This window comes from Trichechus manatus, unplaced genomic scaffold, assembly GCF_000243295.1.
Source record: "Trichechus manatus latirostris isolate Lorelei unplaced genomic scaffold, TriManLat1.0 scaffold00027, whole genome shotgun sequence".
Classification (NCBI taxonomy): Eukaryota; Metazoa; Chordata; class Mammalia; order Sirenia; family Trichechidae; genus Trichechus; species Trichechus manatus.
Window position 1 is genome coordinate 23732194 of NW_004443963.1, and position 13029 is coordinate 23745222.

A 13029-nucleotide genomic window follows, 5' to 3' on the forward strand; every position below is an offset into this window, starting at 1 on the left:
TTCCACCCCAATCTTTTTGGAATTTGTTCTTGATGTACGAAATACATCTCAACATATTCAAACTAGGCCAGGTCATTGGCAGCTGTCATGGGGTGGAAACCAATTAATTGTTCTATAGTTTTTCCCTGTAGTAGCAAGGATCTAAAAACCATAAGTGGGGGCAGGAAGACAGTGTAGCGACATCTCCTCACTGGCTCTTGGGGTCTCTTTTTTGATGAAGGCATAGACTATGTTTGGAGCCCAAAGCACTATTTGGATTGTGGAGTCAGGATCAGTCCCACATGTGGGCAAAGAGAGCAGATTTATGTGATGTGTTGTTAAAAGCCTGCCCCCCTCGCAGCCACCAAATCACCCCACTCTTCACCTTCCCCAGGCCTGACTATCCTCAGCATCATGAATGTCAGCATGGGACGGGACCTCAGATGGCACTGGGCCCAGGAGGTTTCAAACTTGCTTGTAAACAACAGAACCCTTTCTATTACGAGATCAGAATAGAGGGGTTGAGAGACTGTGGTGGAGGTAAGACTAGAGCAATGCCCAGTGCTGCCACCTTTCTCCCCAACCTCCTTAACCCCAAGACTTCAGTAGGGCCCAATTTGAAAAGCTTCGCTCAGGTGCAAAGCCCTCACTGTTCTGAGTAGGAAGCTAAAGCTCAGCAGGAAGACTTAGTGGCCAAGTTGGGATAGACCTTGGTCCCTAACTCTCAGTCTGTCGCAGCGGCGGCGAAGGTCGGGGCGGCGGAGACAATAACCAATTCCACAACTCTTAAAGAGAAGTGGGGCCAGGAGGGTCACTCTGAGGAGTCGAACCCTGGCTCCAGTCCCAAGAGTTTATTTATAGTCAATATAGCAAGCAGTGAAGCAAATAACAGAACAATGGGCTTTGTTTGGGTGAATAACAATAAGTTTCGGGCAAGGGAGAAGGAATTCAGGTAAACAAGCCCATCAGTAACAGGACAATAGCTTTGGGAAAACAAGTCATGCCTAATCTCTTTCTTATCGCTGACAAGTCTCCAACATGTCCTATACAGCATAGAGGCCTGTGGGGGCTGCAGTTGTCAATAGTGCAGCCATGTTTAAATGGCATATATCCCCACATCAGTCTTTGCCTTCCTTTGGATCTAGTTACTGTGTCTTGGTTTCACAGATTAGCAAGATGCTTTGAGCAGGAAGAAAGGCCCTGGAGGAATGAGGGAGGCACCTGGTTTTGAAGGGGCCAAAGAGGGCAATGCCCATCTGAGACATAAAGGCTTAGTGGGGAATATAGATCTAGGCAGGGAACAGAAATAAGAGTGTGTCTGTGGTTTTGTGAGTATGAATGTCTATATGTGTGTGCTCTGTGAATGTATGGTATGTGTGTTTTCCCTCTCTCTATCTCTCTGTCTCTCTCTCTGTACATGTGTGTAGATAGTCTGGCAGCCTGAGAACACTTAATTCTCAGGGAGAGAGAGCTAAATCAGGAAGAACTTGTACTTGCCCACGTTTTCTTAGCCTGCTTTACTTGAGGGTCTTGTATGACTTTGTGTGCTTGAAGGGAACAGGAGTGCATTTTTTGGAAGTTCCCGAAGGCTAACTTGTCACTGGCTTCCTTCCCCCAGTTAGCTCACAGAAATTGATGTCTGGGCACTGCTGGTGAAGGCACAGGTGCTGAGCAGCTCACAGGGATGAGCAAAGGAGAGGAGGTGAGAGGAAAGAGGGGAAGGCTCTTTAGGAGCTTGTATCTGAGTGACTTGGGAGGGTCACAATGGAAGAGGAAACAGGGGTGGGGCATTTAAGAAGGAGGGTGGGCTCCGTAGGGACTCACTGGGTATCTTGGGTTTTGTCGTCATCAAGGCTGGGGTCATCAAGACTGGGGCCACCAAGGCTGGGGTCACAAAGGCTGGTCTTTGCTGCCAAAGGGGAGGAGAAGGCAAGTTTTAATAAGAGAAACTAACATCCACAGCACACATTACACTTTACAGAGAACTTTCCTCATGCATTATTCTCTCAACAACCTTTGGAATAAGGCATTATCATTCTTGAATTTTAGTGGTGAGGAATTCAAGCTTCCTAGGTGGTGTAGGTTATGTCCTCTAGTTGGGAGGAAAGGATGCTTTGGAAATCCTGGATTCATTTTCCTAGAGTGAGCTTGGAAGAGGAAAGGCAGTAGTCCCTCTGGCCTGGACCTGCTGGTCTACAGCCTCTTCCCTGCCAGGATGGGGTTCTTCCAGCTTTCCCCTCCCTACCCACCCGTTGCCCTGACGGCTCACTCTCTTCCACAGTTCTTGGGGTAACCTTTACTTCCTCTCAAGCCACTCCTCATTCCCATCCTTCCAGGAAGTCTTCTCAGACTGACCTCTTCCTCCTTCTGCACCCTAAATCTCCCTCCAAGGCCCCTCAGACCCCAGGTTTCAGGGGCACCTGTAGTGGAGAACTTGCTCCTTAATGTATCTCATATGTGTGTCTTCTCTTCCCTGGATGGCAGGATCCCAAAGGGAGATCCTGTACTTTCTCTAACCTCTGAATCTTCTCTTCTCATCAGTCTCTCTCTCTCACAGCCCCCCCCCTTCCTCTCTCTTCTCTCCCAAGGTCCTTGCCTGGGGTCCTACATTTGCTGGGGTTCTGCACCTATCCCACTGTCTTGCTGAGGCCAGATAGGCTGGCAGAGTGGCCATGGGGACACAGGAGAAGAGGAGAAACGCTGACCTGTCATTCCCATGATGGGAGCGTAAGTCCCCCAGGGATTAGGGGCTGTGTCCAGCCCTGCAGGATGGCCCCTCTCCCAACTTAAGCTTATTTTAGGTGAGTAACCCTGGGAAAACAAAGGAATTTGGAAATTTGGGGTGATTATCAAGGTGTGTTGTGAGTTTTAGACTCGACCTCTTGCTGCCAGGCAAACCAAAGCTGATAATACCTCAATTAGTTGGCTGGCATCATGCAGCCAGCCAAGCCCGCCGGCCCTATATAAGAGCCATCCCTGATCCCAAACTTCAGAGGGTTTCTGAGTTTCCTCCAACCTTCTGGGTCCACCTTTCCCTTGGAATACCTTGCTGTCCACCATGAGTTGCCAGGCCAGTTACAGCCAACAGTCCTAAAGGTCTTGAGCGGGGGCGGCTGCCACCAGGGCTTCAGTGGCTGCTCAGCTGTGGTGTCAGGCCAGAGCTGGATCAGCTCCACCAAGTCCTTATTGGGTTCCCTCTCAGGAGGGGGTGGCGGTGGGTCTTCTGCCTGTGCCATGATGGGAGGAGGTTTCAGCAGCAGGAGTCCCTACGGCCTTGGGAGGACAAATAAGATCTCCATCAGTGTGGCTGGAGGCAGCACCCGTGCTGGAGGGTTCAGGGGTGCCAGCGGGGGCTACTTTGGAAGCAGTGGTTTTGGAGGTGGTGGAAGAGGGATGGGTGGGGGCTTTGGTGGAAGAGCTGGGGGCTTTGGTAGAAGAGCTGGGGGCTTTGGTGGAGGAGCTGGAGGCTTTGGAGGAGGAACTGGGGGTTTTGGTGGCCCTGGTGGCTTTGGTGGCCCTGGCGGCCTTGGTGGCCCTGGTGGCTTTGGTGGTCCCGGTGGTGCAGGTGGCTTCCCAGGTGGAATTCATGAAGTGACCATTCACCAGAGCCTCCTGCAGCTCCTCAGTGTGGAGACTGGCTCTCAGTTTGGGCAAGTAAAAGCCCAGGAGCAGGAGCAGATCAAGACCCTCAACAACAAGTTTGCCTCTTTCATTGACAAGGTGAGTCCATCTCAGGCCAACTGGACAGAGAGAAAATCTGGCCTAACTGAGTTGGTTCTCTTTCCTCTTTTCCTTGTAAATCTGAGGAAGAAAAATAGTGGGTTCATCCTAGACCTTAAGCCCTCTGTGTTACATTGGCAGGTGGTAGATCTGTTAAACCTGGTAGCAGGTGATCAAAATAGCCCAGTCCCTCACTGGCTGGAGTTACTGTTCACTCCATTCCCCCATCACTGTGGTTTGTCAGAGGCACTGCTGAGACTGTAGCTCCTGGGATTGTTTGTTGCCATCACTGATGTCCCCTCACCGTTGCCTTCTGAAACCCAAACACAGAATTCCTTCTCCACCTCACAGAGGTTATGAGCTGCTTGTCTTTGAAAGTGATGCCAATTCTGCCAAAGTTGGAATTTGTGTTTGAGAGATGAGTTAATCTGTCATCAGCCTAAAGAGAAGGAAGGAGAGAGTTTTTTGAGGGGTGGTGGGGTGGGTGGTTCTCACAGGAAGACTTTAGTGTGAGGAGCTGCAGATGTTGAGGTCATTTGTTATCTGTATACATTATACATGTGAGGGCAAGGCTGAAGAGATGTTATACAGGAATTTCTGTGCTTTGGATATTCCATGCAAGGAAAACCATGACGATTATCATGGTGCCTATATGGCATTTAGGCTTGGTTAGCTCCTAACTGAAAGTTTTATCAGTACCCTTGGGTACAACGCGTGGAGATTTCTTTGTGACCCTGGGATAATATCAGGCCTTAAGGAAAAGCTTTGTACAGACTCTTTGGCATCCTGTCACAATTGTAAGCGTCCTAGGCAAAGCTGAAGGAGAAGTCGGTCTTAACATCAGAACATCACACCTCTTTTAGAGGCGAAGCTCTTGAAAGTCAAGTGACCTTCCAGAGGCGCCTATCTTGTTCTCAGCAGACACCTGGGTCTCTGGATAAACTCATTCAGATAAAAAGTGATGCTGAAAATACTGCTTCTCCACAGAAGGTGGGGTCTGGCTGCCCAAGGCCTTCTCATCAGCTGTGCTTATTATTCTCAAAGGGGAATTCCAAGGTTTTGCCATTCTGAGGGTTCTGCACAAAGCCTGGCCCATGCTTGGTTCTCTGCAGATGTTTGTTGAATGACCAATCTACTTACATATTTGGTTTTTAACTTACGCACAGAAATGTTTTGCGGCAAATGAAGTTTGAGACATTTTAAACCAGTGGTTCAGTTTAAATACTGGGCTGAAACTAGGTTTGGCAGAGGGAGACCAACCCTACGTGCATCCAGGACCCTTTTGCCTGGGGAAAGGTCTGCCTGAGAGCCATTTCTCCATAGTTTTCTCTATTTCCCTGTCTTAGAGCAGTATACCCAGGACTGTAAACTCTTCCTGAAGACTGTATCTGCTGTAGGATGCTGAAATCTCCTGCTGTTTGTTGAGCAGTACATGATCCATGAATGAATGAATGAACGATGTAGTAGGAAGATCATTGTGCCTGGGTATCAGGAGACCTCAGTTCTGCTACTGTTTTGTTACTAACTTATTGTGTGACTTTGGTTATCTCTCAGCTTTAGCTTCCTTATCTGCAAAATAGGGCTCCACCTCCCTTGCATTACACGAACTTTGCTGTTCACCTGCTGTTAGCATTAAACTACTGCAGCATTAAAATTGTACCCCTGCAGGAGGAGCAGGAAGAACACTGAGGAAGCCATGGGCTGTCGTGATTGGAGATGGCCCCTCGCAGCTCCTTGATGCTCTTTTCTTATTGGGCTGCAGGTGCGATTCCTGGAGAGAACAAGGTCCTGGAAACAAAGTGGAGCCTCCTGCAGGATCAGGGCTCCGATTCTAACACTGACAGTCACAACCTTGAACCATTTTTTGAGAACTACATCAGCAGCCTCAAGGCCTTTCTGGATGGGCTGCTCAGTGAGAAAAGCAAGCTGGAGGGGGAGCTGAGGAGCATGGAGGAGATGATGGAGCATTTCAAGAAGAAGTGCGTGCTGCCTAGTTGCTAGGGGTGGGGTGGGGTGGGGCTGGGGTGGGAGGGGGCCGATGACAGGAGGCCTGGCCTAGGGTCTAAGAAGCCTGGGCTCCAGTTTAGCTCTGTTCCAGCTAGTTGTGGGCTTGTAGGAATTCACCTCCTGCCTCAATGACTTTAAAAGAATGGCTCATGGCTTACTTGTAGCAGAAACAGTTTTGGGAATTGGAATTTAACGAAAGAATTTATAAGTATATGGTGGTTCAAATGGTTAATCTTCTTAACTGCTAGCTGAAAGTTTGGAGGTTTGAGTCTACGCAGAGGTGCCTCGGAAGAAAGGCCTGGTGATCTACTGCTGAAAAATCAGCCGTTGAGAACTCTGTGGAGCACAGTTCTACTCTGACACTCATGGGGTCACCATGAGTCAGAATTGACTCAATTATATGTAAATATAATTTTTGGGTTCCAAGACATCCTGAAATTCATTTGTGAACCTTATAGGTCAAGATAACACTCCCACCCACCCTGGAATAGATAATCTTGAAGTTCCCTTACAACTCTGTAATCTATGAAATTTGTTTTCCCTGGCAATATACTTCTAAATAAGAAGCAACTTGCTGTATGGTTAAGAGTACAGACTCTGGATTGCGAGTGTCTTGATGAAGCTGCATTCTGACACTTACCTTCTCTGTGGCTCAGTCTCCTCATCTACAAAATGGAGAAAGTGATAGTATTTATCTAATAGGTTGTTATGAGGACTGAATGTTTTAATGTAAGTATAATTCATGGAGCAGGAACTGGCATATCCTCAGTGACCCATTCTTGGTTTTCATTCATCCAACAAATATCTACAAGAGTCCATGGTACTACAGTACTTGCTGTTCACAGGCTCAGCACCAGTCACTTCCCCCCAAAACTCCTGGCAGCTCAGCCATCTCCCTCTGGTCACGTAAATAGTTTTTAAAAACCCAAATTCCTCCAGGAGGACTTCCAGGATTAATCCAAATAGAACCCCACAAAGAAGGGGCTTCTACTCCAGTGCCCCATAATCACCATCACCATCGCCATAGTCCCAAACCAAAACCAAACCCATTGTCACTGAGTTGATTCTGACTCATAGTGATCCTATAGGACAGAGTAGAACTGCCCCATAGGATTTCCAAAACTATAAATCTTTATGGAAGCAGACTGTCACATCTTTCTCCCACAGAACTGCTGGTGGGTTTGAACCACTGCCTTTCAGTTAGAAGCTGAGTGCTTTAACCCCTGTGCCACCAGGCCTCCTTCACCATGGTCAGTGCTCAGTAAATACCTATTGAGTGGACTGGGTCCAACAGAAACCCAGAAGGCTGCAGACCATGCCTTGCAATGACACAGACCTTGATCTAATCTGGTAGTTACTTATGGGAAGCCCCAAATCCAAGTTACTTGTGGGAAATGAAGCTTCTCTCACAGGTATGAAGAGGAGATCAACAAGCGCACAGCTGCAGAGAATGACTTTGTGGTCCTAAAGAAGGTGAGGGGTCCTCTCCCCCACTTCCCATCCCAGAGCCTTGCTAAGCAGAGTGGTGCCTATTAGCTGAGGGGAGCAGCAGCTACCTGTTAATTGGAGGGCTGTCCTGAGACCATGTGAGTGAGGGCCAGGAACAGGGAGGGAGTCAGTCACCTGAGCAGTGGGCAGGGCCTGTGGCTCAGGCACTAGCTGTCTCCCTACTTCCTTGGAGGAGAGTATGTAAGGCCCACCAGACATTTGCCATAGCCCTTCCTGGTAGGTATGTGGGATTTATGAATCAGATTAGGCCTTGAGTTGTGATTGAAAAATGGACAAAGAGAAGAAATCATTTTTCTTCAGGAGTGCATTCTCAGGAGCTGTTTAAAGAGAGTCTTTGTGTGTGGTAGAATTCTCTTCAGCAAGTTGAAAGTTCTTCCTCTGGTTCTCCTCACAAATTCTTTTCACCTAGTCTCCGTGTAATGGCCCCAGCCCAGCCCACATCCTTCATCTCACCCTGATGTAAGTCTCTTTTTGCTCTTCCCTGATGTGTGCTCTCTGGTTCAGCCTGTTTACTAAACACCCAGTTTAGTAGTGTTGTTGGCATTTGTCTGCCTGTGCCTGGATGGGTGTCTCATTTCCCCTGAGTGGGAGCTCTCTGGGGGCAGGCCTTGTGGCTCCTTCCTCCTGCCTCTCGCATCTATGCCCAGGACAGCACTGAGCCCATGAGATAGGGGAGGTGAAGGAACATGCTTAGGGGACAATGGCTGAATTTTCTTCCAGGATGTCGATGCCACCTTCATGAACAAGGTGGAGCTGGAGGCCAAGGTGGAGAGCCTGAAGGATGAGATCGACTTCCTGCAGGCCCTCTACAATTCTGTAAGTGTGCTCCTCATCTCCCAACCTCGTGACCACCTGCCTCCGACCTCTGTGAGGAGATGGCTTGCAGAGGCTCACCAGCAGGAGTTTGGGTCCTGTCTGTCCTTCTGAAAAAAAGAGAACAGCTGTCCACCTTGGTGGGTAGTTCTGCTCTCTACCTAGGCAGTTTAAACCTCTGCCTCACCTTCTTCCTTCTTTAGTGAAATAAGTGGCCATTGCCACCAAGGCCTGTTCTTCAGTCAGTCCCACGTGCTCCCTCCTGAGCTGGTGGCCTGCTGTACTCTGGGGAGCCCCGGGGTGGGTCTTCTCAGAAGTGGGCAGGTCTGCCTGGCTCTGCAGGAGGTGTCCCAGATGCAGTCAGACACCAGTGACACATCTGTGGTGCTGTCCATGGACAACAACCGCTGCCTGGACCTGGATAGCATCATTGCCAAGGTCTGTGTCCAGTATGAGGAGATCGCCCAGAAGAGCAAGGCTGAGGCCGAGGCCGTGTATCAGTCCAAGGTGAGTGATACTATTATGTAGCTGTGGAGACTCTTGTTTCCCCAAGTAACCTACCTAGAGGGGCATGCAGGTCAGACCCTGCTTCTGAGCCATTCTTCTTTAAATCTCCAGCATGGAGGTTCCATGACCTTCCCACTGGTCTATTCTCACTAACAGAGCTCTTCCTTCCTAACCAGAGTGCTCTGCTTTGCTCTAACCTGGAGCTTCTCAACAGGGTTGGGAGATATGATTCCCCCCTCCCTGATCTCCACCCCACCGGTGACATTTGGCAAGGTCTGCAGACATTTTGGTTGTCACACCTGGGAGGTAGTTTGCTACTAGCATCTGGTAGATAGAGACCAGGAATGCTGCAAACATTCTGTAATGCATGGGACAGCCATCCACTCCCAGCAAAGAATTATCCTGCCCCAAATGTCTATAGCTCCAAGGTTGAGAAACTCTTAACCTACATCCCTCAAGCTGCATTCTCTTCTTTGTTTTTTTAATGCTAAAGGATCTTCTAATTTTCCTTTACCAATCTGGTCCCATGCCGGTGTGTGCTTTCTGATGTGATAACACTGAGATGTTGAACATGGTGTTTGGAATAGCAAAGGGAAGGAGGGGAGAGGGAGGGAGATTGAGAAAAGTCAGACTACTGGTGAAGGGAATTCTGTCCGCTACCTTCTCATTCCCAAAAGCTGAGCCAGACACAGTTGGCCCATCTACATCTGACTCTTTTCCTGGCTTTTCTGCTCAAGAGAGTGTAGTCTACTGATTAAGAAGATGGCACCAGGTGTTGAAATGTCTCTACTCAAGCCCTGGCACTGTTAGTAGATAGCTGGATGACTCTGCTCATGGTCAGGCAATGTGTGTCTTGGTTTTCTTATTAGTGAAATGGGGATAATAATGTCTTCAGACAGTTGTGAGCATTAATGAGATAAAGAGCAAGACTTGGCACAGAGTGGCTGCTCAACAAACAGCAGCTACTGGGCTAGGAGACAGGCCACCTGATGCAGGGAAAAGAGTATCAGGGGCAGAATACCTGGCTCCTCACCTCAGCCTCCAACTGGGTGGCCTAGCACAAGTCACAGTCTGTATCTTGGCTTTCCCGTTTGTGACATGAAGGGGTTGGACTAGGCAATCTGTAAGGGCACTGCTGACTTTCTGACGGTGTGAGTACTCTGGACACAGTTGGGAGAACTGGAGAACATGGCTGGCAGACACAGGGATGACCTGAAGAACACCAAGAGTGAGATCTCGGAGCTCAACAGACTGATCCAGAGGCTACAGGCAGAGATTGAGAGTGTCAAAAAGCAGGTGGGAACGAGGAGGAAAAGCACATGTACAAGATTGAGGGCTTGTGCTTGTACCATAAAGCTCAAGGCTTAGCACTTGTTAAAACTGAACTCATGTTCCAACTCATATGCTCTATGAAAGTTTACCAGTGCAGTTCTAGAATGGGCCCTGAACAAAAATTGTTATGTGAACCCAGGTCCTGCCTCTCTGGAGCATGAAGGCTGATGTGGGCCAGAAATACCGAGTACAGACATGTTTAGGGAGGTTAGGGAAAGAAGCTGATTATGTGAAGACTGAGTTGAGAGAGTAGCCAAGGAAGCCCACATTTGATGGGCTGAGGTAGGGAGTAGGTTTCTCTAGCAATTCAGGAAGACTTCCTGAAGGAGATAAATTTTTAGAAGATGCTCAGTCACCATAAAAGAAGAGAGAGGTACAGGAATGGTCTGACTCCTCCTGAGCTGGAAAGGGTCCTTGGACCAGGTGTTGCTAACTTCACACCTCGGTGCACTAGGATCCAACTCCAAGCTCCACTACTGACCAACTGTAAAACTTTCAACCTTCCTGAGCTGTACGTTTCTCATTAGCCCAGTGTAAGGTAATGCATGTGCAAACACCAAGCACACAGGGCAGGCCTTCAGTGATGGCCACTTGAATCTAAACTGAACTCCTGTCCCCCCATACCCAGAATGCCAGTCTACAGACAGCCATCGCTGATGCTGAGCAGCGAGGGGAGACGGCCCTCATGGATGCCAATGCCAAGTTCCAGGACCTCAAGGTTGCCCTGCAGCAGGCCAAGGAGGAGCTAGCGCAGCTGCTGCATGAGTACCAAGAGCTCAGGAATGTCAAGCTGGCCCTGGATGTGGAGATAGCCACCTACCGTACTCTTCTGGAGGGTGAGGAGTGCAGGTGAGCAAGAGTCCACCTGGTTCCCAGGTGGCCCAGAGGCCTGGAGGCTTTCCTGCCTGAGCCTGTACCCAGGCATGGTGTGTGTATGCATGTATGTGCGTGTGTTTACATGTGTGCTATTGGAAGTGGTGGTGGCCCTTGGCAGGCACAGCCTCCTCCTATTAAGGCTGTAAGATGCTGCCAGACCTTCAAGAGTGCTGTGTTTCCTATGCAATATTGAACCATCAGAGCCTTATCCTGGGTAGATTTCTACACTCTTCATACCCCTATGTTTTAGTTGTAAAATGTGTCTCCAAAGAGGAGAAATTATAGGCACAAGTATTATTTCTAGGTCATTTTACTTTTTTTTTAAAATTTTACTGTTGCCTTAATTGCAGTTTTTGAAGGGCGGGTTCCTGTAGGTTGGCTCATGGCTCTGTTCCCATTTGGGTTCAAATAATATTTGTTGCAAAAAGAGGATCCTGAGAATTAGGGAGTGGATAGGAAGGTCCAGGAATAATCCTCCAGTCTGTTACTCTCTGGGAGAATGTTTATGGAAAGGGTAACGATTTAGATGCAGCTTTATCCAACAGAAAGAGGAATGCATTTCATGAAATTTTGTGCACCTTTCCAGCCTATTTCTTATTCTTGCACGAATTAGGCAGGGGTAGGGAGGACGAAGTCTTTCCTTGCTGTTGACCTAAGAAAGGTGCATTTGGGGAGAGGGAGGACCTGAGAGCAGATGGCTAACACTGAGTTCTGATCTTCTCCAACAGGATGTCTGGGGAGTGCCAGAGTGCCGTGAGCATCGGTGAGCAGGGTGGCTTTCTCTGGGAAGGGGCTGCACATCTTGGAATAATGTTTCTCAAACTGTGGGCCAGCAGCTGGTGTGAGCTCATTCTACCCACAAGCTGGGAGGAGCTGTCTGGTGGTGACAGGAGTAACCCTGTGGCTCTGGGTACCAGAGGAGCCAACCTCTGCTCCCTTCCTGAGACCTGCCCTCCCCACACTAGGCGGAATCTCAGAGTGACATTACCCCGGGGAAGACCGCTGGACAGACTGTGGGCTGGAGGGGCGGGCGTGCGGGTGGATACCCTGGAGGCTCCCTGACCCTAACACTTTTTGCAGAGATGGTCAGCAACAGCAGCAGCAGCAGCGGCGGCGGCGGCGCCCTGGGAGGCGGCCTGGGCGGAGGCGCCCGGGGGCCGAGGAGGCCGGGGTGGCTCCTTCGGAGGCAGCGGGGGCCTCGGTGGCGCGGGGCGCAGCGGCGGGAGCGCCCGCAGTGGCCTGGGCACAGAGGGAGCTCCGCGGTGCGCGGGGACTTCTCCAATTCCGGGGGCTTGTGTGTCGTCAGCGGGGGCGGCGGCCGCAGCAGCAGCAGCAGCAGCAGCAGCAGCAGCAGCAGCAGCAGCAGCAGCAGCGGCTGTTCGGCCCGCGTCTCCCAGAGCTCCTCCCAGAGCCAGCAGCCCCACCACAAATTCTGAACGGGGTGCCCAAGGTATCTCTGGGCTCCCAGCCTCCCTCATCCCGGCACACCCCAGCTCTGCGTGCTCTCCCACTCCCCTGTGGGACTCTCCCTCGGCGTCTTCTGGCCTGCTACCTGGAGCCCCACCATCTCAGACGGCTAGCATTGCTGGGAAGGAAAACTGAGGTGAAAAAACTTCTACCCTTCAAGGCCAGGCCACAAGGGCAGTGCCAGGAGCTGGGCTATGTCATCGCTTCTGCTCCGCAGGTGCCCCGGCTCCATGTTCCTCTGCCTTATGGGAAAGTCCCAGCCAGCCCTGGGCACACGCCTCTCTCTACCCTTGTAGCCAGGGGCTCCCCTTGTCCCCACTTCATGCTGGCGCTTTAATTCCCATGAGTGGTATGCTTGGCTCCAAGAAAGGACTTCTGTCTTCTGTATCTTCAATAAACTGCATTGTGTTTTAGATAGCGTGGTCGAATTTTCATTCAGGATTCTCCACATTTTCCAAGGTCATTGTGTCTAATCGCCACAGCAAGTGGATTCCCGCAAGCCCACGCAGAGCTCTGCCCTGGGCCGTGGTGGAGAACCAGCAGCGGAGCACTTTCTGAGAGTTCCCAGGCTGAAGGGGCGGGGCCTTTTCACCTGCTGGACACTATGGATGCCATATCGACTTCCTTAATTGCTAAGATTTTGAATTCATAAAAATTTCATTACATATGAAAAAACTTGTAGGTTAGACTTCCTCATTTTTCAGTAATGTCAAATATGCCTGAAGTTGTCAAGCTATCAGACCTCATCATAATCAAATGAGCTGCTGGTAGTCAAATATTTTCAAAAGCAACTACAAAAATTCAAACTTTTTATAGAAA

The 13029-nt window shown here is 49.8% G+C and overlaps 1 protein-coding gene across 1 annotated transcript; it reads left to right on the top strand.

Annotated features, from left to right (window-relative positions):
* Positions 1-1663: 1663 nt before the first annotated feature.
* LOC101358657 (keratin, type II cytoskeletal 3-like) lies at positions 1664-12768 on the top strand. Its single transcript, XM_023728927.1, is given in 13 exon segments — positions 1664-1681; positions 3043-3703; positions 5462-5678; positions 7119-7179; positions 7936-8031; positions 8371-8535; positions 9706-9831; positions 10496-10716; positions 11472-11506; positions 11824-11896; positions 11898-11989; positions 11992-12084; positions 12650-12768. Coding segments are annotated over 13 exon segments (1977 nt in total).
* The last annotated feature ends 261 nt before the right edge of the window (positions 12769-13029 follow it).